Source organism: Heptranchias perlo, chromosome 1 (assembly GCF_035084215.1).
Source record: "Heptranchias perlo isolate sHepPer1 chromosome 1, sHepPer1.hap1, whole genome shotgun sequence".
Classification (NCBI taxonomy): domain Eukaryota; kingdom Metazoa; phylum Chordata; class Chondrichthyes; order Hexanchiformes; family Hexanchidae; genus Heptranchias; species Heptranchias perlo.
This window is the reverse complement of record NC_090325.1, coordinates 16,002,930-16,028,959: the sequence shown is the minus strand read 5'-3', so window position 1 is coordinate 16,028,959 and position 26,030 is coordinate 16,002,930. Positions and strand designations below refer to the sequence as shown.

Genomic DNA, 26,030 nt, shown 5'->3' with positions numbered 1-26,030 from the left:
CTCAACACTTTATCTGGAATGTGTAATTTTATTCAGTCTGCTGTAGTGTAATTCAAGTTCTCTGCAATGTGTAATTTGATCCAGTCAATGTCAGACAGGCTACAGAGTACAGACAACGCACAGTGCTAACATTACTGATTTTGACCATCCGGATTCTTTCCCCTCAGTCTGGTTCAGTAATAACTGAAGTCGAATACATTTTAAAGTTCAACACATCTTTAATAGCAGGGTTCTTAGTCTGCAGCATTGATTTGGACTCCTGATAGAGTCCCTCTATGCTGGCAGAGCAAGAACAACAACATACAGAAATCCACACGTTTTTATACAAATCAATAGGGTTGGAACATACTTAACGAGGGTCAACACCAATCATAAGCCGGGCATAGGTTGCCATGCGAGGTTACATTATTTCCGGCCAATCATAAATCGTCCATGTGCTGATCATGCTGCTGTTAGACATCAAAGGGGATAACTTCCTCACTTTCCAACTTGGAATGTTCTTCCCTGTTCCTTCTGTTCCTTATCTCCCAACCTGGAATGTCTTTCAACTTTGGCTAAGCTCGTTACCTATATTGATCTGCCATAAACATGGAGACATTCAGACCAGTCCTTGACTCACATCAAAGACCTATCATTGATAAGACAATGCAGGCCTGCTGACTAAGCAAACATATGGCCCAGCAGGAGGGCCAGGCCACTTGTATCAATCTCAGTTACTAACTAATTAACCCTTTCTAACCATTTTGCATTCTGCTTCTTTGCCACGTAGGCATCTTAATATTTTACCGAAAACTGACCACGTAGGGATTCTCATTCCCCCCTTTTATCATTTTATGATAACCAATTATTACGGTGCTCACTGGTTCTGCAGGTTCTGCAGTGCAGCAACATTTACGTAAGCAATAAACTATAAGAATTATAACAATGAATATGACTAGCCCTTGAACTAGAGAAGTCCCAATAGAACACAGACATGTTTCATCAATACGCCTTTGTATCTTATCTGTTCTCAGGAACAGACTCCTTCTAAACATCTCTCAAATAAGCTGCGAATGTCCTTGGTCAGCTAAACCTATTCATGTTAGTTTGAAAAGGCTAACATAGTCAAATATCCTCTGGTGATTTATATTTTGTTTCCAGCCTAACTGGACTGAATGGTACCTTTCAGACCATTTTACACCTGTGAATTGGTGCCCTCCCCATTATATCCCTTAATCCAAATTCTCCCTACAATATCCCATTAGATGCTGTACCTCATCTTAACCAGGTTCCCTTCGTGTTGGCCACCAGTCCGGGTGGAAGAGAGGCAGAGCATCTGATAATCCTATCAAACTATAATTGTCTTCCCTTTTACATGCACCTTACCCCAGCGGGTGCTACTCCCGGTACCATTAAGATGTGTTCTTAGTTGAAACCACAGAGACAATGGGGACATTCTCACCCAGGCTCTGTTTTACTATCTTTGCCAAACCCTTCATCCTCTGCTTACATTTATTACATGCAATGAAAATCAAGAAGCACATTACAACAAACTGCACTACGACTAATACATATGAAATTAATCTAATCCAAGGATGGATCTGGATATTAAGTCCCAAATTCCAGAGGTCATTTCACCAGGTGGTGACTTTAATTTGGTCAATGTCATGCTTAATGTTGTTATTGTCCTGTTGTAGGTTATAATAAACCTTCTGGGAGAGGCGTATCTCCATTCGCAATGCTTCCAAGTATTTAGGCAACAGGGGTGTCAGATACCCAAATGTGTCCTGATATGCTTTTAAGTCCTTTCTGACATTCTCAGAAACTTGCAAGGTGGTGAGGTTATGCCGGTGTATCTCTACCAGTTCCTCGGGTCCAATCCGAACCAGGACTTCAGAAATGGAGTAGAATTCTGGACTTAAAATATCACAAGTTAGATTGGCATATTTAAACGTTTTCAAATTAGTTGTAACACAGTATTCGCCCTCTCCGGCATATACCACTTAAGTGGGTTTTAGATCTGCCTCTAGGACCTCCATGGTACAGTTAATATCCCGATTGGTACCGGTATTATTAAACCCACACTGTGCTTCTAGGCTGTGTCCAACACTATGTGGACACACAGTGACAACATGTCTAGTAACACATCCCTTTAATTTTGTTCCAGCCAATCAGCTTAAATCTACGTCCTCTAGTTCTTGAACCCTCTGCTCGGGGAAACAGGTACTTCCTGTGTACTTTATCTGGGCCCCTCATAATCTTGTAATTTTGTATCCATCGTGCGGATATCTTCTAAATATTGTTTCTCCCAATTTTATTGTTAACTGATGGGAACCTAACCCTGAATTTTGGAAATCCAAATTACTGTGTCCCTCTTTACTTTAATTTCAGTCCTTTTGATTGATACCAGTGTTTCCTGACTGTTTCATTAATTAGTTGGTTTCTCTATGGACCATGTGTCAGTGCCTTGTTTAAAAGGATTTCTCACTCGCCTGGACCACATTAACCATTTTCCTGTTGTGCTGTTGTCAAGTAACTGAGCCTGTCTGAGACTCATTCTTCAATGTATCTTCTTCATGTATCTCCGCATACTAGCAGCATCTCATAGGAATGAGCTTAGTGTTCTTGGATATTAACTTTCTGCTGGCCAGTCTCTTCTTCCTCATGGTATTTCCGAACATTTTCCATGGCACACATCATATGACCTGTAGGATTCAGTCCTGTAAAAGCAACTGGTTTGTTTAAAGAGTGGTTGCAATAGCTCACCAGGCCATAGGCCTTTGTAATCATGTTCTTCATCCTGATATTCTTTTCAGATGATGGCAACATACATTTGTATCTTTTATGTCCACTGTAGCCATTCTTAGGTTTTCAGGTTATCTTATCAAAAAGATCAGGGGTGTCTAGAGTGCTTATCTCCCCCTGCATGGTCCCGATGTCAGGGTAGTGGCCAGGCTATTGAGTGTAGTTTTCTCATTATTCATTATAGGCAAGGACACAAATATCTCCACGAGAAAGCTATCAATTTACTATTCTCAACTACACTTTCCTGACTTCCACTAGATTGTATATTTATGCCAGATTGATTTTTTTTATCATGCCCAATTCAATGACTTTAGAGAAATTCCCATATCTCCCCACCTCGAGCATTCTGTCTCGGAAGACAACAAATAGGCTAAAACAAAACAAATCAAAATGTTTTCAAAAGAAGAGAATCAGGTTGATATCACCACGCTGTGACATTTGGTATCCGCTGATGTCTGCAGCTAAAGTCTTAAATCTTTAACACCACTGGATCGTTTCCTGCACCAAATTTCTCCAGCAAAGGTTGCACCGTAACTTTGTAACTACTCTTGGTAATCCTGCACCATCAACACTCACGTGGTCCCAAAAAAAAACCCAGGGTCACCTGTTTTAAAAGAAACACAGAAAATCCATTGCGGCTCTTCTTGAGAGCCCAAGTGATTAATTTGTCAAATCTTCATTTATTATTTATTTATCCAAAGGAATAATCCCTATACCCAAAACAAATTTAGAAAACAAAACAGGAGAGAGAAATTGCCGAGTTCCACTCTTGCTCTTTCTCTGAAGCCCGCAGCCTGTCTGAAATAAACACTGTCTCTCCCACATACAGATGTACGCAGGGCTGCAGACTGGAATTTCTAACTCCAAGTCCTGATCTCTGTGTTTTCAAGATGTAACCACATTAAGCAGATATCATTAGCAGCCGCCTACTAAGATACGTTATATTCCTCTTTTATTAATTTATTAATGGTTTGGGCATGTGTTTCTAGCACTGTAGCTATCCTTTGCAAATATATGGTCAGCATTTGATCCTCAGACAATTCCTTATCTGTATTTTCATTTATCTTTTAATACATCTTTAATGCGAGACCCTAAATCTCTGACCTTTTGATCTAATGTTGTCAAATCAATGGTGTTAACAACTGAGGCAAAGGCAGTTGCTCTATCACTTATAATTAAACACACGACAAGACAGATACATTACACAAAGGAAGAAAACACGTAAGACACAGTAAGAAGGGGGCGTGGCCCACAACACCGACAAAAAAAACACTGATCAAGACAGGCTTTTTAAAGGGACAGTACACTTAAACAACACAACCTTTCTTTTTCGGGTCTCTGTCTTTTAAACATTTGTCTAGTCACTTAATTCTATCCATATTTTTTACAGTACTGTCTCCATAAAGCAATTAGTTCTTTGGCTGAGGTACCTCTGTTATTTTCCAAATTAATTCCTGAGCCTTTTTTTCGGCATCTAAGTTTTATCAATAGTTCCTGTTTATATCCAATCATCAGGAACTGAAACCCTGACTACCCTCAGTGATATTAACCACTGACCTACCGCTTACAAGTTATTCCCTCAGTGATATTAACCACTGACCTACTTGCTCTTTCTGTGTATTCGCCAGACTGACCTGAATCTTGTAAGGACGCCACGCGAGTGTTAGCGATTGGACGATTCGTCGTCAGACTGACGGATTGGAGGAAAACCGACGTAGTAAATTAAGACTAGTTACATCGGGGCGCCATTTCCTTCCTCCGTGTCTGAGACAATCCGCCTCTTACTCCGCGAACTCTCTGTGAACGACCGTTAAGATCCCACCGCTGCCACCAAATGACGATCCGGATTCTTTCCCCTCAGTCTGGTTCAGTAATAACTGAAGTCGAATACATTTTAAAGTTCAACACATCTTTAATAGCAGGGTTCTTAGTCTGCAGCATTGATTTGGACTCCTGATAGAGTCCCTCTATGCTGGCAGAGCAAGAACAACAACATACAGAAATCCACACGTTTTTATACAAATCAATAGGGTTGGAACATACTTAACGAGGGTCAACACCAATCATAAGCCGGGCATAGGTTGCCATGCGAGGTTACATTATTTCCGGCCAATCATAAATCGTCCATGTGCTGATCATGCTGCTGTTAGACATCAAAGGGGATAACTTCCTCACTTTCCAACTTGGAATGTTCTTCCCTGTTCCTTCTGTTCCTTATCTCCCAACCTGGAATGTCTTTCAACTTTGGCTAAGCTCGTTACCTATATTGATCTGCCATAAACATGGAGACATTCAGACCAGTCCTTGACTCACATCAAAGACCTATCATTGATAAGACAATGCAGGCCTGCTGACTAAGCAAACATATGGCCCAGCAGGAGGGCCAGGCCACTTGTATCAATCTCAGTTACTAACTAATTAACCCTTTCTAACCATTTTGCATTCTGCTTCTTTGCCACGTAGGCATCTTAATATTTTACCGAAAACTGACCACGTAGGGATTCTCAATTTCAGAGAACCGGCAGCGCTAATACTCGAGTTCAGAGAACGCATAGCGTTAACACTACCGAGTTCATAGAATGCACAGCGCTAACATTATCAAATTCAGAGATTGAACAGCACTAACACTACCAAGTTCAGAGAACGCATAGTGCTAACATTACCAAGTACAGAGAAAGCACGGCACTAACACTATCGAATTCAGAGATCGAACATCGCTAACACTACCGAGTTCAGAGAACTTATAGTGCTAACACTCCAGAATTCAGAGAATGCACAGCATTAACATTACTGAGTTCAGGGAACATACAGCACTAACACTCCAGAATTCAGAGAATGCACAGCGCTAACATTACTAAGTTCAGGGAACATGCAGCACTAACACTCCAGAATTCAGAGAATGCACAGCGCTGACATTACGGAGTTCAGGGAACGCACAGCACTAACACTACTGGGTTCAGAGAATGCACAGCACTATCACTACTGGGTTCAGAGAACGCACAGCACTAACACTACCAAGTTCAGAGAATGCACAGCACTATCACTACTGGGTTCAAAGAACGCACAGCACTCGCTCCTGAAAGGTCGGGGCATGTAATAAGGGAACAGCCATAATTATGGGGGATTTTAATTATCATATTAACTGGACAAATCAAATTGGGCAGAGCAGCCTTGAGGACGAGTTCATTGAGTGCATCAGCGATGGATTTCTTGAGCAGTATGTAACTGATCCTACAAGGGGGCAGGCAACCTTGGACCTGGTCCTGTGTAATGAGTCAGGATTAATTAATAATGTCCTAGTTAAGGATCCCCTTGGAACGAGCGACCACAACATGGTTGAATTCCATATCCAATTAGAGGGTGAGAAGGTTGATTCTCAAACAAGCGTACTGAGCTTGAATAAAGGAGACTATGATGGTATGAGAGCGGAATTGATTAAAGTGGACTGGGAAAATAGATTAAAGGGTAAGACGGTACATGAGCAGTGGTGTTCATTTAGGGAGTTATTTTACAACTTTCAAAATAAATATATTCCACTGAGGAAAAAAGGGTGTAAAAGAAATGACAGCCACCCGTGGCTAAGTAAAGAAATCAAGGATAGTATCCGACTAAAAACAAGGACATATAAGGTAGCCAAACTTAGTGGGAGGATAGAAGATTGGGAATTCTTCAAAAGACAGCAAAAAGTAACTAAAGGATTGATTAAGAAAGGGAAGTTAGATTATGAAAAGAAATTAGCAAAAAATATAAAAACAGATAGCAAGAGTTTCTATAGTTATATAAAAAGAAAAAGGGTGGCTAAGGCAAACATAGGTCCCTTAGAGGATGAGACCGGGAAATTAATGGTGGGAAACATGGAGATGGCAAAAATGCTGAACAAATATTTTGTTTCAGTCTTTACAGTAGAGGACACTAAGAATATCCCAACACTGGACAAACAGGGGACTCTCGGGGGGGAGGAGCTAAATACGATTAAAATCACTCAAGAGATGGTACTCAGTAAAATAATGGGACTCAAGGCGGATAAATCCCCTGGACCTGATGGCTTCCATCCTAGGGTCTTGAGGGAAGTGGCAGTAGGGATTGTGGATGCTTTGGTGATAGTTTTCCAAAATTCCCTGGACTCAGGAGAGGTCCCGGCAGATTGGAAAACTGCTAATGTAACACCGTTATTTAAAAAGGGTAGTAGGCAGAAGGCTGGAAATTATAGGCCAGTTAGCTTAACATCTGTGGTGGGTAAAATTTTGGAGTCTATTATTAAGGAGACAGTAACGGAACATTTAGATAAGCATAATTTAATAGGACAAAGTCAGCATGGCTTTATGAAGGGGAAGTCATGTCTGACAAATTTGCTTGAGTTCTTCGAGGATATAACGTATAGGGTGGATAAAGGGGAACCAGTGGACGTAGTGTATTTAGACTTCCAGAAGGCATTCGACAAGGTGCCACATAAAAGATTATTACTTAAGATAAAAAATCACGGGATTGGGGGTAATATTCTGGCATGGGTGGAGGATTGGTTATCAAACAGGAAGCAGAGAGTTGGGATAAATGGTTCATTTTCGGACTGGCAACCAGTAACCAGTGGTGTTCCACAGGGGTCGGTGCTGGGTCCCCAACTCTTTACAATCTATATTAACGATTTGGAGGAGGGGACCGAGTGCAACATATCAAAATTTGCAGATGATACAAAGATGGGAGGGAAAGTAGAGAGTGAGGAGGACATAAAAAACCTGCAAGGGGATATAGACAGGCTGGGTGAGTGGGCGGAGATTTGGCAGATGCAATATAATATTGGAAAATGTGAGGTTATGCACTTTGGCAGGAAAAATCAGAGAGCAAGTTATTTTCTTAATGGCGAGAGACTGGAAAGTACTGCAGTACAAAGGGATCTGGGGGTCCTAGTGCAAGAAAATCAAAAAGTTGGTATGCAGGTGCAGCAGGTGATCAAGAAAGCCAACGGAATGTTGGCTTTTATTGCTAGGGGGATAGAATATAAAAACAAGGAGGTATTGCTGCAGTTATATAAGGTATTGGTGAGACCGCACCTGGAATACTGCATACAGTTTTGGTCTCCATACTTAAGAAAAGACATACTTGCTCTCGAGGCAGTACAAAGAAGGTTCACTCGGTTAATCCCGGGGATGAGGGGGCGGACATATGAGGAGAGGTTGAGTAGATTGGGACTCTACTCATTGGAGTTCAGAAGAATGAGAGGCGATCTTATTGAAACATATAAGATTGTGAAGGGTCTTGATCGGGTGGATGCAGTAAGGATGTTCCCAAAGATGGGTGAAACTAGAACTAGGGGGCATAATCTTAGAATAAGGGGCTGCTCTTTCAAAACTGAGATGAGGAGAAACTTCTTCACTCAGAGGGTGGTAGGACTGTGGAATTTGCTGCCCCAGGAAGCTGTGGAAGCTACATCATTAGATAAATTTAAAACAGAAATAGACAGTTTCCTAGAAGTAAAGGGAATTAGGGGTTATGGGGAGCAGGCAGGAAATTGGACATGAAGCTGAGTTCGGATCGGTCAATGCCCTGTGGGTGGCGGAGAGGGCCCAGGGGCTATGTGGCCGGGTCCTGCTCCGACTTCTTGTGTTCTTTAGATTTGTGGTTGGGATCAGATCAGCCATGATCTTATTGAATGGCGGAGCAGGCTCGAGGGGCCGATTGGCCTACTCCTGCTCCAATTTCTTATGTTCTTATGTTCTTATCACTACTGGGTTCAGAGAACGCACAGCTCTATCACAACTGGGTTCAGAGAACGCACAGCTCTATCACAACTGGGTTCAGAGAACGCACAGCACTATCACTACTGGGTTCAGAGAACGCACAGCACTAACACTACCGAGTTCAGAGAACGCACAGCACTAACACTACTGATTTGAGATAGGAAGGTGTGAGGGGATTTCAACATGAGGATGAGAATTTTAAAATCAAGATATTGGTGGACAGGAGCCAATGTAGATCAGCGAGCACAGGGGTGATGGTTGAACTGGACTTGGTACGAGTTAGGATAAGGGCAGCAGAGTTTTGGATGAGCTCAAGTTTATTGAAGGTGGAAGATGGGAGGCCGTCCAGGATAGCATTGGAGGTAACAAAGGCAAGAATGAGGCTTTCAGCAGCAGATGGGCTTATGCAGGGCAATGTTGTGGAGGTGGATGTAGGTGGTCTTTGTGATGGAGAGGATATGGGGTCAGAAGCTCAACTCAGGGTCAAATAGGATGCCAAGGTTGCAAACAGTCTGTTTCAGCATGAGAAAGTGGCCAGGGAGGGGGATGGAATCAGTAGCGAGGGAACGGAGTTTGTGGCAGGGACCAAAGACAATGTCTTTGGTCTTCCCAATGTTTAATTGAAGGAATTTGCAGTTCATCCAAGACTGGATGTTGGACAAGCAGTCTGACAACACAGAGGCAGTGGAGCGGCCGAGAGAGGTGGTGGTGAGGTAGACCTGGGTGTCGTCAGTGTACATGTGGAACCTGATGTCATATCTTCAGATAATGTCGCCAAGGGGTAGCATGTAGGTGAGAAATAGGATGGGACCAGGGATAGATCCGTGGGGGACTCCAGAGGTAATGGTTCGGGGGCAGTAAGAGAAGCCATTGTAAGAGATTCTCTGGCTACGACTGGACTTGTAATAGTAGAACAAAGCAAGGGCATTCCCACTCAGCTGGATAATGGAGGAGAGGCATTGGAGGATGATGTGGTCAACCGTGTTAAAAACTACTGAAATAAAGATGAGGTGGAAATTGCGGAAGATCTGGCCACAATCTTCCAATCCTCCTTAGATATGGGGATGGTGCTGGAAGACTGAATGATTGCAAATGTTGCACCCCTATTCAAAAAGGGGGACGAGGGATAAATGCGACAAATACAGGCCAGTTAGCCTAACGTCGGTGGTGGGGAAACTTTTAGAGACAATAATCGGGACAAAATTAGTTGGCACTTGGAAAAATATGGACTAATAAATGAAAGTTAGCTCAGATTTGTTAAAGGAAAATCGTGTTTGTCTAACTTGATTGAGTTCTTTGATGAAATAATGGAGAGGGTTGATGAGGGTAATGCGGTTGATGTTGTGTATATGGACTTTCAAAAGGCATTTGTAAAGTATCACATAATAGACTTGTTAGCAAAATTAAAGGCCATGGGATTAAAGAGACAGCGTGGATACAAAATTGGCTAGGGGACAGAAAGCAGAGAGTGGTGGTGAATGGTTGTTTTTCAGACTGGAGGGAAGTATACAGCAGTGTTCCTCAGGGGTCGGTATTAGGACCACTGCTCTTTTTGATATATATTAATGACTTGGACTTGGGTATAGAGGGTATAATTTCAAAGTTTGCAGGTGACATGAAACTTGGAAATGTAGTAAACAATGTGGAGGATAGTAACAGACTTCAGGAGGAGATAGACAGACTGGTGAAATGGGCAGACACATGGCCGATGAAATTTAATGCAAAGAAGTGTGAAGTGATGCATTTTGGTAGGGAGAATGAAGAGAGGCAATATAAACTAAATGGTACAATTTTAAAGGGGGTGCAGGAACAGAGAGATCAGAGGGCGCACATACAGAAGTCATTGCAGGTGGCAGGACTAGTTGAGAAGGCTGTTAAAAAAGCCTATGGGATCCCGGGCTTTATTAATAGAGGCAGAGAGTACAAAAGCAAGGAAGTTATGCTAAACCTTTATAAAACATTGGTTAGGTCTCAGATGGAGTACTGTGTTCAATTCTGGGCACCACACTTTAGGAAGGATGTCAAGGATGAACGAGGGTGGGGGGGGGTGGCGGTGATGGCTAAATGCAAGTACACAGGGGTGCAATTCTGGATTTGATCGGGTGTCAAGTCTACTATGTTGAAGTTGCAGTTTCTGAGCAGTCAAGGCTACTTTGTAAGACTTCCAGCTATGGAAGCAGTAACTTGCCACTACAGAAATAACAAAAGCTCTTATCCCCTCCTCCTAATGTCAGGCTGGCGGCTACATTGATCTCCTGGACTTCCACACTTACCAGGGTCTTCTTCACTTCATGTCCTGCCTCCCTCATTGCATTGTAGATGCAGGTTCTGGACTCCACCAATTGTCCCATCGTCAGCACCAGGAGAGAAGAGACTGTCTCCACTGCCTACATGTGAGACCAATGCTCCTGAATCATTGATCTTTAACAGCCCAGACCCCTGAGATCCTGGTCTTGGATTCCTCAGCTCAGGCCTCTTGCTTATGTCACCTCCAGGGAGAGGCACATGTCTCCTTCAAAGTTGTCTACCAGCGCCTCCTGCTGACCACTGCTCTGGGACTCACCCAGTAATATCTGCTCTGCGTCAGTAATACCACCTCCCTGAACGGCTGTATCTGAGCTGTTGCTTGAGTAAACAAGATGCCATGGCAGGATGGGTGGGGACCAGGTGCAGGAAGGGTCTTTCTAGAGGCACCGGGCTGCTCAGATGCTTCTCTCTCTAAGCGTTCAGTACCTTGGAGGAATGCAAAGGACAACCAACTAACTTGTGCATCATAAGGTTGTGACGTTCTTCAGCATCGCAGTGATTTGAACTTTGTCCAGAGCTGACTGCTGCCATTGTAAAGGCTTTACTGTGTGTCAGCAAAAACCTCGAAACTTGATAGTTCTAATTTTCTGGCAAGATTAACTCCCATGGTTAATGTTCAACAACAAATGAGGGGGGAATGTTGTTGTCGTTACTGTTTGTTCAGATTAACTAGGCAGATCTCAATGGCTGTGTAGCAGCAGAAGAGATGAAGAACTGTTTACTACAGCACAGAATGGCAAAGCAAACCGTGCTCATCTTGTTATTCTGCACATCTGTGGCAAACTCTGCAAAACTACTAACTGTGGCCCTGATGGGTAAGAAGCATTTTGTTATCAAGTACAGGTAGTACGCTGCAATTAACTCTGTGTATGGTTATGGATCTGAAAAAAACATTGGGGGTGTTTTCGGGTTGGGGGGCGGGTAGGAGTTGAACATTGTTGTTTATTTGGGTCGCAACTGCAAAATTTTTGGACGTTGCATTCCCAGTGGGAAGCCTGTACTTTCACCGCCCACGTTAAACCTGGAAGTGAAGCCGGGTTGAGATCATGACCCAAAAAAACAACGATGTTCAACTCCCACCCGCCCTCAACCCACCCGTTCTTGGGGGTTAAAAACGCCCCCAATGTTGCATTTTGACATACGTCGCTAAGTGTACTGTTTAAAAAAGACAATCTGCTTTGTAGTATGGTGAATCATATCAATGCAGGTCAAATGCTTAAATTAATGAAATTGCCTCAACGACAACAACTTGCAAGTAGTAAAACGTCCCAAGGCGCTTCACAGGAGTGATTATCAAACATAATTTGACACCGAGCCACATAAGCAGGTATTAGGACAGGTGACCAAAAGCTTGGTCAAAGAGGTAAGTTTTAAGGAGTGTCTTAAAGGAGGAGAGAGAGGTAGAGAGGCGGAGGGGTTTAGGGAGGGAATTCCAGAGCTTAGGGCCTAGGCAGCTGCCAATGGTGGAGCAATTAAAATCGGGGATGCGCAAGAGGTAAGAATTGGAGGAGCGCAGAGATCTCGGAGGGTTGTAGAGCTGGAGAAGGTTACAGAGATAGAATCATAGAATCATAGAAAGTTATGGCACAGAAGGAGGCCATTCGGCCCATCATGTCCGTGCCGGCCGATAAAGAGCTACACAGCTTAATTCCACTTTCCAGCACTTGGTCCGTAGCCCTATAGGTAACGGCACTTCAAGTGTTCATCCAAGTACTTTTTAAATGAGTTGAGGGTTTCTGCCTCTACCACCCTTTCAGGCAGTGAGTTCCAGACACCCACCACCCTCTGGTGAAAAAAAATCTCCTCAGCTCCCATCTAATCCTTCTACCAATCACTTTAAATCTATGCCACCTGGTCACCGACCCCTCTGCTAAGGGAAATAGGTCCTCCCTATCTAGTCCTGTCATAATTTTATATACCTCAATTAATTCTCTCCTCGGCCTTCTTTGTTCCAAAGAAAACAACCTCAGCCTATCCCATCTTTTCTCACAGCTAAAATTCTCCAGCCCTGGCAACATCCTCGTAAATCTCCTCTGTCCCCTCTCTAGTGCAATCACATCTTTCCTGTAATGTGTTGACCAGAACTGTGCGCAGTACTCAAACTGTGGCCTAACCAATGTTTCATACAGTTCTAACCCTGCTCTTATATTCTATTGCCTCGGCTAATAAAGGAAAGTATCCCATGTGCCTTTTTAACCAGCTTATCTACCTGTCCTGCTACCTTAAGGGATCTATGGACATGTACTCCAAGGTCCCTCACTTCCTCTACACCTCTCAGTATCCTTCCATTTATTGTGTATTCCCTTGCCTTGTTTGCCCTCCCCAAATGCATTCTCATACTTCTCCAGATTGAATTCCATTTGCCACTTTTCTGCCCACCTGACCAGTCCATTGATATCTTCCTGCAGTCAACAGCTTTCCCTCTCACTATCAACCACACGGCCAATTTTTGTATCATCTGCAAACTTCTTGATCAAGCCCCCCACATTCAAGTCCAAATCATTAATATATACCACAAAAAGCAAGGGACCTAGTACTGAGCCTTGCGGAACCCCACTGGAAACAGCCTTCCGGTCACAACCATTACCCTTTGCTTCCTGACACTGAGCCAATTTTGGATCCAACTTGTCACTCTCCCTTGGAACCCATGGCTTTTTACTTTTTTGACCAGTCTGCCATGTGGAACCTTGTCAAAAGCCTTGTTAAAATCCATGTACACTACATCAAATGCATTACTTCATCAACCCTCCTTGTTAACCTCCTCAAAAAATTCAATCAAGTTAGTCAGACACGACCTTCCCTTAACAAATCCACGCTGACTGTCCATGATTAATCTGTGCCTTTCTAAATGATGATTTATGCTGTCCCTCAGAATTGATTCCAATAATTTGCCCATCACTGAGGTTAGACTGACTGGCCTGTAATTACTCGGTCTATCTTTTTCTTCCTTTTTAAACAATGGTACAACGTTAGCAGTCCTCCAATCCTCCAGCACCACGCCTGTAGCCAGGGAGGATTGGAAAATGATGGTCAGAGCCTCCGCTATTTCCTCCCTTGCTTTTCTTAGCAGCCTTTGATACATTTCATCCGGGCCTGGCGATTTACCTACTTTCAAAGATGTTAAACCCTTTAATACTTCCTCTCTCACTATGTTTATCCCATCCAATATTTCACACTCCTCCTCTTTAACTACAATCTCTGCATCGTCCCCCTCTTTTGTGAAGACAGACGCAAAGTATTCATTTAAAACCGTACCCACATCTTCCGCCTCCACACATAAGTTACCTTTTTGGTCTCTAATAGGCCCTACTCTTTCCTTAGTTATCCTCTTGATCTTTATGTATTTATAAAACATCTTTGGGGTTTTCCTTGATTTTACTTGCCAGTATTTTTTCATGCCCTCTCTTTGCTTTCCTAATTTCCTTTTTAATTTCACCCTGCAATTTCTATACTCCTCTAGCCTTTCTGCAGTATTGAGCTCTCTGCATCTGATATAAGCTTTCCTTTTTTGCCTTATCTTTCCCTGTCTGCTCCTTGTCATCCAGGGGGCTCCTGATTTGACAGTCCCACCCTTTTTCTTTGAGGGGACATATTTGTTCTGAATCCTCACAATCTCTCCCTTGAATGCCTCCCACTGCTCTGACACTAATTTATCTTCAAATAGCTGTTTCCAGTCCACTTTTGCTAAATCACTTCTCAGCTTAGTAAAATTGGTCTTTCCCCAATTGAGAACTTTTACTCCTGTTCTATCTTTGTCCTTTTCCATAACTATGCTAAATCTAACTGAATTATGATCACTGCCACCAAAATGCTCTCCCACTGATACTCCTTCTACCTGCCCAGCTTCATTCCCTAAAACTAAATCTAGAACTGCCCCCTCCACCCCACCCCCACCCCCCCATCTTGTTGGGCTTGCTTCATACTGGCTAAAAAAGTTCTCCTGAATGCAATTTAAGAATTCTGCACCCTCTATACCTTTTACACTGCTTGTATCTCAGTTAATATAGGGAGGGGCAAGGCCATGGAGGGATTTGAAAACAAGGATGAGATAAAATTGAGGCTTTCCTGGACCAGGAGCCATGTAAGTCAGCGAGCACATGGGTGATGGGTAAATGGGACTTGGTGCGAGTTAGGATACGGACAGCAGAGTTTTGGATGAGCTTACGTTAATGGAAGTTGGAAGATTGGAGGCAGGCCAGGAGAGCATTGGAATAGTCGAGTCTAGAATCATAGAATCATAGAATCATAGAAGTTACAACATGGAAACAGGCCCTTCGGCCCAACATGTCCATGTCGCCCAGTTTATACCACTAAGCTAGTCCCAATTGCCTGCACTTGGCCCAATAGTCTAGAGGTAACAAAGGCATGGATGAAGGTTTCAGCAGCAGATGAGCTGAGGCTGGGGTGGAGACGGGTGACATTACGGAGGTGGAAATTCTCGGTTTTATTCTGAAACTTCTATCCTAAACCTCTCTGCCTTGCTACTTCTTTAAAGTCTTTTCAGAACTTATCGGGCCGGAAATTGCTTTAAAAATAACAGTATGCTCATCAGCGCTCAGAGTTGTCAGTGGCCAAATAAAACAGCAAGTTCATTGCGCAGTTCACGTGCGCAGACAAACATAGAAATCCGGAACTTGCCCTTCCTGGTTCACGATCTGACAGCTTCGCCTTAAAGGGATATCGCTGGCTGCAATCAACAGAATCAATGGACCAGCGGCAACTTGCTCTTCTGCCCAGCTGGAAAGTAACTAATGGCCCAGAAATTGCTCGGAGCGGTGAACCAACAGTGTTTGCCGCTCCCTAGATTTATACGAACCTACTGACTTACCACGGTCTTTACTGCGGGAACTGCCTCTATCAGGAAGTGGAGAAGAGCCCAGCGTTAGCTCCAGTGAAACTAGGACCCATGCACAAGCTGCAACGTAAAAAAACAGGAAATGAAAACTACAACAATAAAATCATTTGTAAAAACAGGTAAAGACAGCGCAAAAAAGAGGTGAGAAATAATCAAATTTAAAAAAAATTTTGATGACCAAAACCATTAAAATAAGGAGTAATATGAGACTCCACATTTTTAAAAGTTAATTTTTAGTTGTGTGGCAGTGATTAAGACTAACCGCACTGTTACAACTTAGTTTACCAGTGATCTGGTATTTTTAAGCATACCTGTTCTGGGCAGATGATCAAGTTGGCCCCAGTCCCTTGATTCCACTGATTCCAGCGGGCGATATCCCTTTAATTCGAAGCTAGTGAACCAGGAGGAGCAAATTCCGGATTTCCGCATTTCACTGTGCCTGTGCGAACGCTAGAACCTGCTCCTCAATTTCATCACTAAAAACGGTGAGTGCTGTTGAGCTCACCATTCTTCTTTTAAGAAATTTCTGGGCAAAGGTTTTGACTCTACGCGGCTTTTTAAGGATGCTGCAATCTGATTGGTCGAGGGGAGAGGCCTATCTTCTCACTTCTCCCATGGGTCCTAGCTTCGCTGGAGTTAACGCTGGGCTCTTCTCCGCTTCCTTTTAGAGGAAGCTCCCGCAGTAAGTAAGTGGGTGAGTATAAATCTATGGAGCGGCGAGCGCACTTGTTCGCCACTCGAAGCAATTTATGAGCCTTTACCTTTGAGATGTCAGCCGTGGCTCAATCGGTCGCTCGCTCATCTCAGAGTCAGAAGGTCATAGGTTCACAGTCCTATTCCAGAGACTTGAGCACTTAAACTAAGCTGACACTGAGTGCAGTACTGAGGTAGTGCTGCACTGTCAGAGGTGCTGTTATTTCAGATGACTCGTTAAACCAAGGCTCCGTCTGCCCTCCCTGGTGGATGTGAAAGATCCCATGGCACTCTTCTGAAAAAGAGCAGAGGAGTTCTCCCTGGTCTCCTGGCAGCTATTTATCCCTCAACCAACATTACTAGAAAAGATTATCTGGTCATTATCACGTTGCTGTTTGTGGGACCTTGCTGTGAGCAAATTGGCTGCTGGGTTTCCTACATTACAACAGTGACTACACTTCAAAGAAAATTACTTCATTGGCTAAAATAGCGCTTTGGGATTTCCTGAGATCTTGAAAGGTGCTATATAAATGCAAGGCTTTCTTTCTTTGACCAGGCTTGCAGCTCTTCCACCACTGCTTGGTGCCCCTTCTCCTCTGTGAAGCACTTTGAGTTTTTTAAAAATATGAAAGGCTCTATAAAAATGCCGCTTGCTGTTAAATTGTGAGCTGGTTGTTTTAATTTAATATTGGATGACATTACACCTCCGACAGTGCAGCGCTCTGTCAGTAACTGCACTGGGAGTGTCAGCCTCGATTATGTGCTCAAGCCTCTGGAGTGGGACGTGAACCTACAGCTTTCTGACACCTGGGCTACGGTACTCCCGATTGTACCTTATTTTGATTTGATTGATGTAATCCATGTATCAAGTGACAAAGCCCAAAAGGGAACAGATTTTCTTGTTTCCGTGCCTGGGATTATTCAATTGCCACCCCTCACTCCCCGAGTAAATGCACTTTGGTTTCAACATTATATTTTACAAAGATGTAAATCCTCAAATTCTATGAACATGGATGTATTCACAGGTGGCAGTCATTATTTTATGATGGATGAAATCTCAAAGATCTTGGCACGTGGCGGCCATAACGTGTTCAACTTCCACCAGATAGTCCGTCCTTCAAGTGGTGAGTCCTGTGCTATTATTTTCCTGTACACCTACACCAATACAATAGTGTTTGCTCGCTAACCTTTGGTTAGGTGCCACAGCCCCTACCAGAGTCTTTCTAGAGGACCTCTCTCTGACACACTCTGTTCCATGGAGTGAGGGGGTCGAGGTCTGCACCTCTGATTCCTCACACTGTGAGCTCCTAATTTCATCCATTCCACTCTGGGCAACTGTCAAGTCGAGACCAGGTAATTTCCCACAGGGTGAAGAAAGTTAAACTATAACTACATTAAGTGCCAGCTTGGCTCAGTGATAGGACCCTTGTCTCTGAGTCAGAAGGTCGTGGGTTTAAGCTCCACTCCAGGGACTTGAGAACATAATGTGGACTTGCACTTCCAAGCAGTACCGAAGGAGTCCTGCATTTTTGAAGGTGCTACCTTGCAGATGATACGTTAAACCGAGGCCCTGTCTGCCTGTTCAGGTGGATGTAAAAGATCTCATGGCACTATTTCAAAAAGAGCAAGGGAGCTCTCCTGGTGTCCTGGTCAACATACATTCCCTCAATCAACACCTCAAAATACAGAATACGTGATCGTTTACCCCATTGCTGTTTGTCGAGACAATGCTCTTTGTAAAATGGCCGCTGTGTTTGCCTACAAAACAACACTTCAAAAGCAATTCATTTGCTGTGAAGTACTTTGGGACATCTTGAGTACCTGAAACGTGTTATATAAATACAAGTTGTTTCTTTATAAGACTGATAGTCTTGTTTTAATATGGCCCTCTTACTTGCCGTGTGGGAGCTAGGATCACACTGCTTCCTGGTAACATTCCCTGCTTTCCTTTGCTGGAGACCATGATAAGCAGAGGGAGCAGCACTGAATCCCCAGCTCAATTGACGTCCTGTAGCCCCATTGAGGTCCGAGGCCCAATATCAGGTGCGCCTCGGGCCTACCCATCCCAGCGCAGGGATCGATCCCTGCTCCCAGTTCTGGCGCGATGCAATTTCTAGGCCTATGACTGGAAAATCGTGAGCCAAGCGAATCAAAGTGCCCTGGTCACCTGACCCGATTCTTGGATCCACACTCCCATCGAGTAAGACTCAAGAATGGAGTCTCAGGGTAACTTGCTCCATTGAGCACTAAATCCATTGAGGGCTAAAGATGAAGTAGAGGCAGGCCCCAAATGTCCTTACCCTGGGTTGTATTGTGCCACTGTAATACAGTATATTGGTAATAAAGGAAATTTAAAATTAATATTTGCCTTTCAGGACCACAGATCACACACGACGAGTACACATATATCCCATGGACTATTGGAGAGAATTATACACAAGAATACAGCAAAGTGGTTCAAAAATTTGTGCAGGATTCCATTCGTGGAAAGTACGTATATGATTTTATATGTTTTTTTAAGTGGAGTTACAGAATGCAGACTTGCGTAATCAGAAAAAAGCACTTTCTTTCAGTAATACAGCCACAAGAAATGTAAGAACAACATACCTGTTCTTCATCGACAACGGTCGTGGGTTTAAAAGCCTGCGTGTTGTAGTAGGAAGAGCAGAATCGGAGATGTATGGGTTTCCACAGGATCCTGCAATGAGTTTTGATTTCAACACAAGTGAACGTGCAGCAAGATGGAGCATTTGGACTTTAGACAGAGCAAGAGAGGAAAGTTCAGTGGAGCAATTACCACTGATTAAAGAGGGAGACACAGGAAAGGTTGTGATAGAGAGTGGTTGAAAGCTAGAGGTGAGGGCAGACTTGCCCTGTCAGATGCAAAGTTTTTTTTCTTGATGATACATTAAACCGAGGCCCTGTCTGCCTGTTCAGGCAGACAGGGCCTCGGTTTAACGTATCATCAAGTGCTCAAGTCTCTGGAATAGGACTGTGAACCTATGACCTTCTGACTCTGAGATGAGCGAGCGACCGATTGAGCCACGGCTGACATCTCAAAGGTAAAGGCTCATAAATTGCTTCGAGAGGCGGACAAGTGCGCTCGCAGCTCCATAGATTTATACTCACCCACTTATTTACTGCGGGAGCTTCCTCTAAAAGGAAGCGGAGAAGAGCCCAGCGTTAACTCCAGCGAAGCTAGGACCCATGGGAGAAGTGGCATGCTCAGGAGCATGGAAGAGTCGATAATAGGACAGTTGCACAGTCTTGGACTTCATAGAGTTGTTGAGAGGACAGTAGTGTTTGATAATGGTAGGGCAAAAATGTCGTAAACGGGCATCATGGCAAGGGATAATATAGGGGCAATTTACTGACTTCTTGCTTCCAGCACCACCGTTTCCAATATGCTCTCCTGGGGGCCAAGGCTCGCTGCTGGAAAACCTGAAGTTGGAAAATGGCCCCCTATGGTTAAGATATTTGGACCGGATCGTGTTGGAATTGGGGCATCTCGCGGAGTGCGCCGTGAGTTAGACTTTCCCCTGCACTCTTCAGCTCGAAAAATTTTGCTGTGTACGTTGCTGGAAGTGCGAGCTGATAAGGATGCGGCAAGAACAACGGGGCGTCTGGGAACGTAGAGAAGGGCGGGACCAACGGTCCATCTCCTTAACCGATGAGATTTAAGGATTGCGAAAGAGACAGAGGAACGACGGAGAAGGCAGTCGGGTGAATTAGAGTCCAATCAGGTTCAGAAAGAGAAATAAAGAGAAGGAAAGAAAGATTGGATTAAGAGAGAGAGAAAAGAGAGACAGGAAGGAGAAGTAAGGAAAAAAATTAAATTTTGCATTTATTAAATCTCTAAGAACAATTCACTACCTGAAGGAATGAGACTCCACAGTTTAAATTGTTCGTTTTCTGGTCCAGAGAGGTTGATTAGTGGTCATTAACAATTATTGCATCGTTAAAAGGGTACTTGTGCTGTTATTTACCAGACTTAACTTTCTGCGGCGAGTTTAGTGGGCAATTAAAATGCAAATCCAGCAATTTCTTAAAAATAACGGGGAGGCTTAGGGCGAGATGTCGTTTGTGCGAAGCAAACTGCGGAGCGACGTATATCGACACGCAAATTCTGGAGATTTGCAACTTACGGCGGATCTCTTCGTCCACTGAACCTGCCGGCTGATTTGCATGTTAATAACGGGGCGCCTCGTTAACATGCCGTCATTGGTACCAGCAATATCCAGGCCCATTAAAACATTTCAGATAATGAGCCACGGTTTGGGGTATTCAGCGGTGTGTTGAAGATCAGAAATGAAGACCTGCAGACCATTTTATTTTCTATAATATTCTGGTTTCCCCCTCTCTCCTGAAGATGTGTACCCCTACTGGGGAATGGATCAATGAGTTTTCAGGCGAGAATCAGTGTATACTGATTAAGTATGGGGGCCCTGGTTAATTTGTTTCTTCTTTCCTGGCCAGGACTGCAGCTGAGAACAGTGAACAGAGGCTGGACATTGAACCTGGGAGCTTTCTGGTCTTCATGGTTTCACATTAAACTCTGCACTTACCAACCAAAAAAAAAAGAAAGACTTTCATTTATATAGCACCTTTAACACCCTCAGGACATTGCAAAAGGCTATTCAGTCAATGAAGTATTTGTATTTTGAAGTGTAGTCACTGTTGTAATGTAGGAAACGCAGCAGCCAATTTGCGCACAGCAAGATCCCACAAACAGCAATGTGATAATGACCAGATAATCTGGTTTAGTGATGTTGGTTGAGGGATAAAGGTTGCCCAGGACAGCAAGGAAAACTCCCCTGCCCTTCTTCAAAATAGTGCCATGGGATCTTTTACATCCACGTGAGAGGGCAGACGGTTTAACGTCTCATCCAAAAGACAGCACCTCTGACAGTGCAGCCATCCTTCAGTACTGCACTAAAGTGTCAGCCCAGATTTTGTGCTCAAGTTTCTGAAGTGGGATTTGAACCCATAACCTTCTGACTCAGAGGCAAGTCTGTTAGATTCCCCCCCCCATATCACTTGATATGGGGGGGGGGGAATCTAACAGATTACCTTAAGGCCCAAAATTCCATGCCTGTCAACTTGTTGTTCAATTATATCTCACTCACACCAAGCCCTTACATAACCTTACAACTCTCTCATTACACTTAGAATCATAGAAAGGTTACAACACAGAAGGAGGCCATTTGGCCCATCAAGTCCGTGCTGGCTCTATGCAAGAACAATCCTATTGTCCCACTCCCTCGCCCTATCCCTGTAGCACTGTGATTTTTTTTTGTTTCAAGTACTTATCCAGTTCCCTTTTGAAGGCCATGATTGAATCTGCCTCTACCACCCCCTTGGAACAACAACCTGCAAATGACAGAGGACAACTGCCTATCCTGGGTGTCAGTAAGTGACCATCTTTGTGTTACAATTGAGTTTGATAGTTCTTGGAAGATGTGAAAGTGGCAAGGCTCATGATTGTATGTTTGCATTTTGACTGCATGCCCTACTGAGATGTGGGTATGCATGAAGTGGGTATGCATGGAATATTGTGTCCAGTGCATTCCAGATCCTAAGCACTCGCTGTGTAAAAAAGCTTTTCCTTATGTCACCTTTGGTTCTTTTGCCAATCACCTTAAATCTATGTACTCTGGTTCTTGACCCTTCCGCCAATGGGAACAATTTCTCTCTATCTACTCTGTCTAGACCCTTCACGATTTTGAATACCTCTATCAAATCTCCTCGCAACCTTCTCTGTTCTAAGGAGAACAACCCCAGCTTCTCCAGTCTATCCACGTAATGAAAGTCCCTCATCCCTGGAATCATTCTAGTAAATCTCTTCTGCACCCTCTCTAAGGCCTTCACATCTTTCCTAAAGTGTGGTACCCGGAACTGGACACAATAGTCCATGCATACCCACTTCATGCATACCCACATCTCAGTAGGGCGTGCAGTCAAAATGCAAACATACAATCGTGAACCTTGTCGCATTCACATCTTCCAAGGACTTTCAAACTCAATTGTAACACAAAGATGGTCACTTACTGACACCCAGGATAGGCAGTTGTCCTCTGTCATTTGCAGGTAGTTGTTCCAAGGACTGGAGACATGGTCTGGTGTCTCCTGATCTCCTTGGCAATGCCTTCTTTGATCTTGTATCACATCACAAAAAAATAACCTTTTTTTTTGAGATTCTTTGAAACAACTTTACTGTGAGGAATGAATAAGAATTGACCCCCAAGGAATTGTTCCAAAAATACATATTATTAATAAAAATGTCCGAAATATGGGGTGGGGGGGGAGATCGCCAATTAAAAACAGCGTAATGCCAAAAAATATATAGTATTGTAAACGCTGGAAACAAAAGCACATACAAAGCACTTTCAGAGTCTTTCATACGTGAAGTTAACCTTGCTCCAATTCCAGTGGGGGCAAAGCGAAAATCAACTGTAAAAGCTGTAGAATTGTGCTAGATGTTCAGTTAAATATTTTGCATCAATTCTGGGACCTTATTAATGAGGCAAGGTATAAAATAAGATGAAGCTCACTAAAATGCAGAATTGCGGCCTAGTTGGGAAGAGGCGCAAGGCCTGCTCTCCTACTTCTATGCTTCCCCCTACGGCTGTCGCTCATCACTTTTTTTTCCCCTTAATGCACCCTGAGAACCGTGAGTACAATTGTATAATGTTACCTTTTTTGTTCTCCAATACAGATACTCCTTTTCAGGGTTCCTCACAATCCTAGATTCGCATGCTTATGAGTGTGACAAACTATTGTCGGATTCTGAAGTGCTGGCCAGGCTGAGCAACGAAAACTACGATTTGCTGGTAATCGATGCCTTTCATTATTGCACCATGTTGCTGGCTGCAAAGCTCAAGGTGCCTTACGTTGCTGTCTACGGCACCTCGTTTTACAATGGGCACCATATTCACCTGTCATCACCCCCGAGTCACGTGCCTGCGTTTACATCTCATTTGTCGGACTCCATGACTTTCTTTGAACGCCTCCAAAATGTCGGGGTGCTCCTGCGAGGTTATTTTGAGGGTCAGCTGTGTTTTGATCGCTTCAGTTACGTTATCAAAAGGCATTTCTCAGCAGAAGATAATGTAAACCTAGAGGACCTGCACCTTAAGGCAGAGCTCTGGATCTACAACACAGGCTTCTCTTTTGAATTCCCTCGACCATTGCTGCCTAATGTGGTTTATGTTGGGAGTTTCCTTTCCAAACCTGCCATGCCATTGCCCCAGGTAAGTGACTTGTTGCTATTTATGCAGTGTACATCCAGTGATCCTGCATGGAAGCCATGCCTGACAGGTGTCAGGGTTGGAAAGTAGCGTACAATGTTGTACCCCATCACGTGAGGCTCTCCACTGGAAGCATAGGATCACTGAATTTACCCGTTTGTTGTCTGAGACTTTTATTCATTCGTTCACGGGATGTGAATGTCACTGGCAAGGCCAGCATTTATTGCCCATCCCTAGTTGCCCTGAGAAGGTGGTGGTGGGCTGCCTTCTTGAACCATTGCAATGCCTTATAGCGGTTTGATATAACAGAGTGACTTGCTCAGGGGGCAGTTGAGAGTCATTCATGTTGGTGTGGGACTGGAGTTACATTTAGACTAGACTGGGTAAGGAAGGCAGGTTTCCTTCCCTAAAGGACATTAGTGAACCAATTGGGTTTTTAAGACAATCCGACGGCTTCATGGTCACTTTTACTGAAAACAACTTTTTATTTCCAGATTTTTTTTAACTAAATGCAAATTCTCAAACTGCTATGGTGGGATTTGAATATGTGTTCTAGAGAGCACTAGTCCAGTAACCTAACCACTACACTACCATAACCTGGTTTGTAAAGAATAGCCCTGATACTCCTACCGCCTCGCCCGGCCTAGGCATAAGACATGCAACCTAATTGCATGCCACCTGATATGACCTGAACCCACTTGGATTTCCTGGTTCAGGTCAACGTTTTTCAGCAGCAGGCCTGCCCTATTGCAGGGGTAATGGCCACTGCCCTTCAGCCTGCTAGCCAAAAACACCAGTCAGAAGGCCTCCAGGCCCAAGAATCTCCCTGTTGGCCCTGTAGAACGAAAGGGCCGTCTGGCCAGCTTCCCCTGCAGCAACCAGACCCTGCTGAGATCCTCCAATCTGGGGTGGGGTGGGGAGGCTGGAGACGAGGCCTGCTGCCTGCTTCTAGGTGTTCCGCAGCCACAGAGGAAAGTCCACTGTAACATGTTCCTGATATCACTACACATACTACACAGAAGATATTCTCCCCTTAACCTAATCATAGAACGTAAGTTACAGCGTTGCCCTGGAGAGGGTGCAGAGGTGATGATCCAATGATCGGGAGTTTCAAGATTATGAATAGAATGGTCAAAATGGTCCGGGCAAATTATTCACTATGGTGAAGGATTTAAATGCCAGAAGAGGGGAGGCAAGTTAAAAAATCAAAGAGGTCAGAGCAAAAAATGAAGTATGAAGAAATTTTTTTTACCCAAAAAGTTGTCCAGGAAGACCCCCAAAGTGGGCAGTATAAATAGGTTCAAGGAGCATTTAAATGCACTTCTGGTGAGAGAAAGATCTAAGGGATATAGTGAGAAGGTGGGTGGGTGGGGTTGGGATTGATCAAAGCGGGTGGCTGTACGGCTTTTTCTCATTCTTAAAAATGTTTATATTCTTAACTTAAATGTGGACTCTTTTGGAATTATTCATTCATTTTTTTCAGATCTGAAAACTATTGGAAGAAGGGAAGAGAGGGAGTTCTACATGTTGGAGGTCCTGGGGAAAATTGCAATGAATCTTGATCTTAGGCGGATACAGGGAGGAGGAGGAGGAGGAGGAACCATATCTCTAACATATGAAGAACAAGAGTGGAAATTTCCAAGGAGCACTAACCATAGCAATACCAAAAAGTGTTGCGACGGGGGGAGCAAGAGAGGTTGGAGGTTAGAGGTGAAAGATGGATCATTGATCAGATAAAAAACTTTTCATTTAATAGCATAGAAATAATTTTGAATATTATGGGTTGAAATGATGATTCTCTCTAAAGAATTATAATAATTGCTTTAAAATTAGAACTAGGCCATTCAAAGGTGATGTCAGGAAGCACTTCTTCACACAAAGGGTAATGGAAATCTGGAACTCTCTCCCTCAAAAGGTTCGGGGTCAATTGAGAATTTCAGAACTGAGATTGATAGATTTTTGTTGGTCAAGGGTATCGAGAGTTATGGAACCAGGACAGGTAGATGGAATTAAGATACAGATCAGACATGATCTAATTGAATGGCGGAACAGGCTCGAGGAGGTGAATAGCCGACACCTGTTCCCTATATAATAATCTGGAATTGATCAACATGTGAAATATGATTTTCTGTTTAAATAATGTTTATGGTGTTTTATTTTTATACATAGGAAATGGAAGAATTTATAACGGGGGACCAGGGCTTTATCGTGGTTGCTTTGGGTACCATGGTGCAATCTATTTCAGATCGTCATCTGATTGAGAAGATGACCAGAGCCTTCTCTCGGCTTCCCCAGAAGATCTTCTGGAGATACAACAACAACTCCTGGCCGTCCGATATCACCCTACCAGAAAATGTGAAAATATACGGGTGGCTTCCACAGAATGATTTACTGGGTAAGATCTGATAC

At 43.6% G+C, this 26,030-nt stretch overlaps 1 protein-coding gene and 1 long non-coding RNA gene across 3 annotated transcripts in view; one reads left to right on the top strand and one right to left on the bottom strand.

The window, feature by feature from the left end:
* Positions 1–8: 8 nt before the first annotated feature.
* Positions 9–11,323, bottom strand: LOC137320043 (uncharacterized). Its single transcript, XR_010962351.1, has 2 exons — positions 10,793–11,323; positions 9–1,896 (listed from the first exon to the last, which is right to left on the bottom strand). It is a non-coding gene; the product is annotated as an uncharacterized lncRNA (long non-coding RNA).
* A 188-nt stretch (positions 11,324–11,511) lies between these two features.
* Positions 11,512–26,030, top strand: part of LOC137319837 (UDP-glucuronosyltransferase 3A1-like) — a 29,965-nt gene continuing 15,446 nt past the window's right edge. For both annotated transcript variants that reach the window (XM_067981824.1, XM_067981783.1), the window contains exons 1-5: positions 11,512–11,641; positions 17,400–17,498; positions 18,750–18,864; positions 23,090–23,624; positions 25,791–26,016. In XM_067981824.1, coding sequence (XP_067837925.1) covers positions 11,533–11,641; positions 17,400–17,498; positions 18,750–18,864; positions 23,090–23,624; positions 25,791–26,016 — 1,084 coding nt within the window. In that variant the 5' untranslated portion in view covers positions 11,512–11,532. The remainder of the gene's footprint in view (positions 11,642–17,399; positions 17,499–18,749; positions 18,865–23,089; positions 23,625–25,790; positions 26,017–26,030) is intronic.